The 1,540-nt window shown below is 39.2% G+C and overlaps 1 protein-coding gene across 1 annotated transcript in view; it reads left to right on the plus strand.

Annotated features, from left to right (window-relative positions):
• The first annotated feature begins 465 nt into the window (after positions 1 to 465).
• The window catches only part of LOC106872297 (neurogenic locus notch homolog protein 2), a 72,146-nt gene continuing 71,071 nt past the window's right edge, over positions 466 to 1,540 (plus strand). Inside the window, exon 1 of the mRNA XM_052966735.1 lies at positions 466 to 594. Within this exon, the coding sequence (XP_052822695.1) occupies positions 508 to 594 (87 nt within the window). The 5' untranslated portion in view covers positions 466 to 507. The remainder of the gene's footprint in view (positions 595 to 1,540) is intronic.

The following is a 1,540-nucleotide window of genomic DNA, read 5'->3' on the forward strand; positions in this document are numbered from 1 at the left end:
GGCACCTTGGGCAAGTGCCTTCTGCTATAGCCTCGGGCCTACCAAAGCCTTGTGAGTGGATTTGGTAGACGGAAACTGAAAGAAGCTTGTCGTATATATGTATATGTATATGTGTGTGTGTTTGTGTGTCTGTGTTTGTCCCCCCAACATCGCTTGACAACCGATGGTGGTGTGTTTACGTCCCCGTAATTTAGCGGTTCGGTAAAAAGAGACCGATAGAACAAGTAAAAGAGAGAGTAAGAGAGTGTGGTACCCCAGTATTGCTGCAGCCTCAAGGCTGAAACATATAAAAGAATAAAAGAATATATATGTGAGAAAATCAATAGCATATGAAAATACAAGAAAAGCAGAGCTGATCAACAAAAAGAGACCAGACCCAGGTATATACTGAACGAGAGAGGATCATATGAAAGAGAGTAAAATGTCGGTATTTAACAATATTTTCCATTGATGTTTTTAGACGGAAAATACCTCGGATGTTACCAAGATAAAGTTAGTCCCAGGTTAATGAGTTTCGTGCGACATTATGTAGAAAGTGTAACACAGTGTCTCAGAATTTGCCACTCGCATGATTTTAAATATGCTGGACTACAAGTAAGTATTTCTACGTTTAGTTAGATTATACTTGTTGCTTACTTTTCTTTCTTACTGCAGATAGAGATATCTATACTAGCTATTGTATCTAATTTATTGCACCTATCTTATGTCACATACGCACTCATTCACATATATTCATCGTCATTCTTAGTCTTCTTTCTCTTCATTTCTTCTTCTTCTTCTTCTTCTTCTTCTTCTTCTTCTTCTTCTTATTATTATTATTATTATTATTATTATTATTATTATTATTATTATTATTATTACTATTATTGAGTGAGAGAGCAGGGCATGCTATCAAAGTGATACTGGGGTAAAATATACGAAGCCCATTATACACATCATGACTACCCGTTTGATAAGGGTACACCAGGCACATGCATCACGATCATATGTGTGTGTGCAACATGGTGATCTCATCTCGAGATAAACAGCGCATGAACTCGCAGGTGGGGCCCAGTTAGAATTTTCTTCAGGTCGAGTAGCCCATCCTGCTCAAAAGGTCCCCGAATAAAGGTTGTTTAAGGATGTTGAGCAAAACACCCATGCTTCCAAAAGTGAATTATTCAAACCTCAAAGAATTCCTCTCAACACATGGCTATGATGCTCCCCCACTACTTCTCCTCGTGACCAGAGATGCACATATCGTCAGCCACCAAGGGACATGCTCAACTGGTTAAGGTCAAACAACTGACAAGCAAATCTGTGGTATTAAGCAGAATATTTGCTGTAGCTCATCTTTTATACCAAGACAAAACAATGTGCATGATAACACTTCCAATCAATTAAGATCAGAAGCCACGGGAGCCACTGTCTGGTACTGCATCCGGGCATTTATTATTATTAAGGCGGTGAGCTGACAGAATCGCTAGTACGTCGGAAAAAATGGTTAGCGGCATTTCGTCCATTCTTACTTTCCAAGTACAAATTCCGCCGAGGTCGACTT

This window comes from Octopus bimaculoides, chromosome 3 (assembly GCF_001194135.2).
Source record: "Octopus bimaculoides isolate UCB-OBI-ISO-001 chromosome 3, ASM119413v2, whole genome shotgun sequence".
Lineage (NCBI taxonomy): Eukaryota > Metazoa > Mollusca > Cephalopoda > Octopoda > Octopodidae > Octopus > Octopus bimaculoides.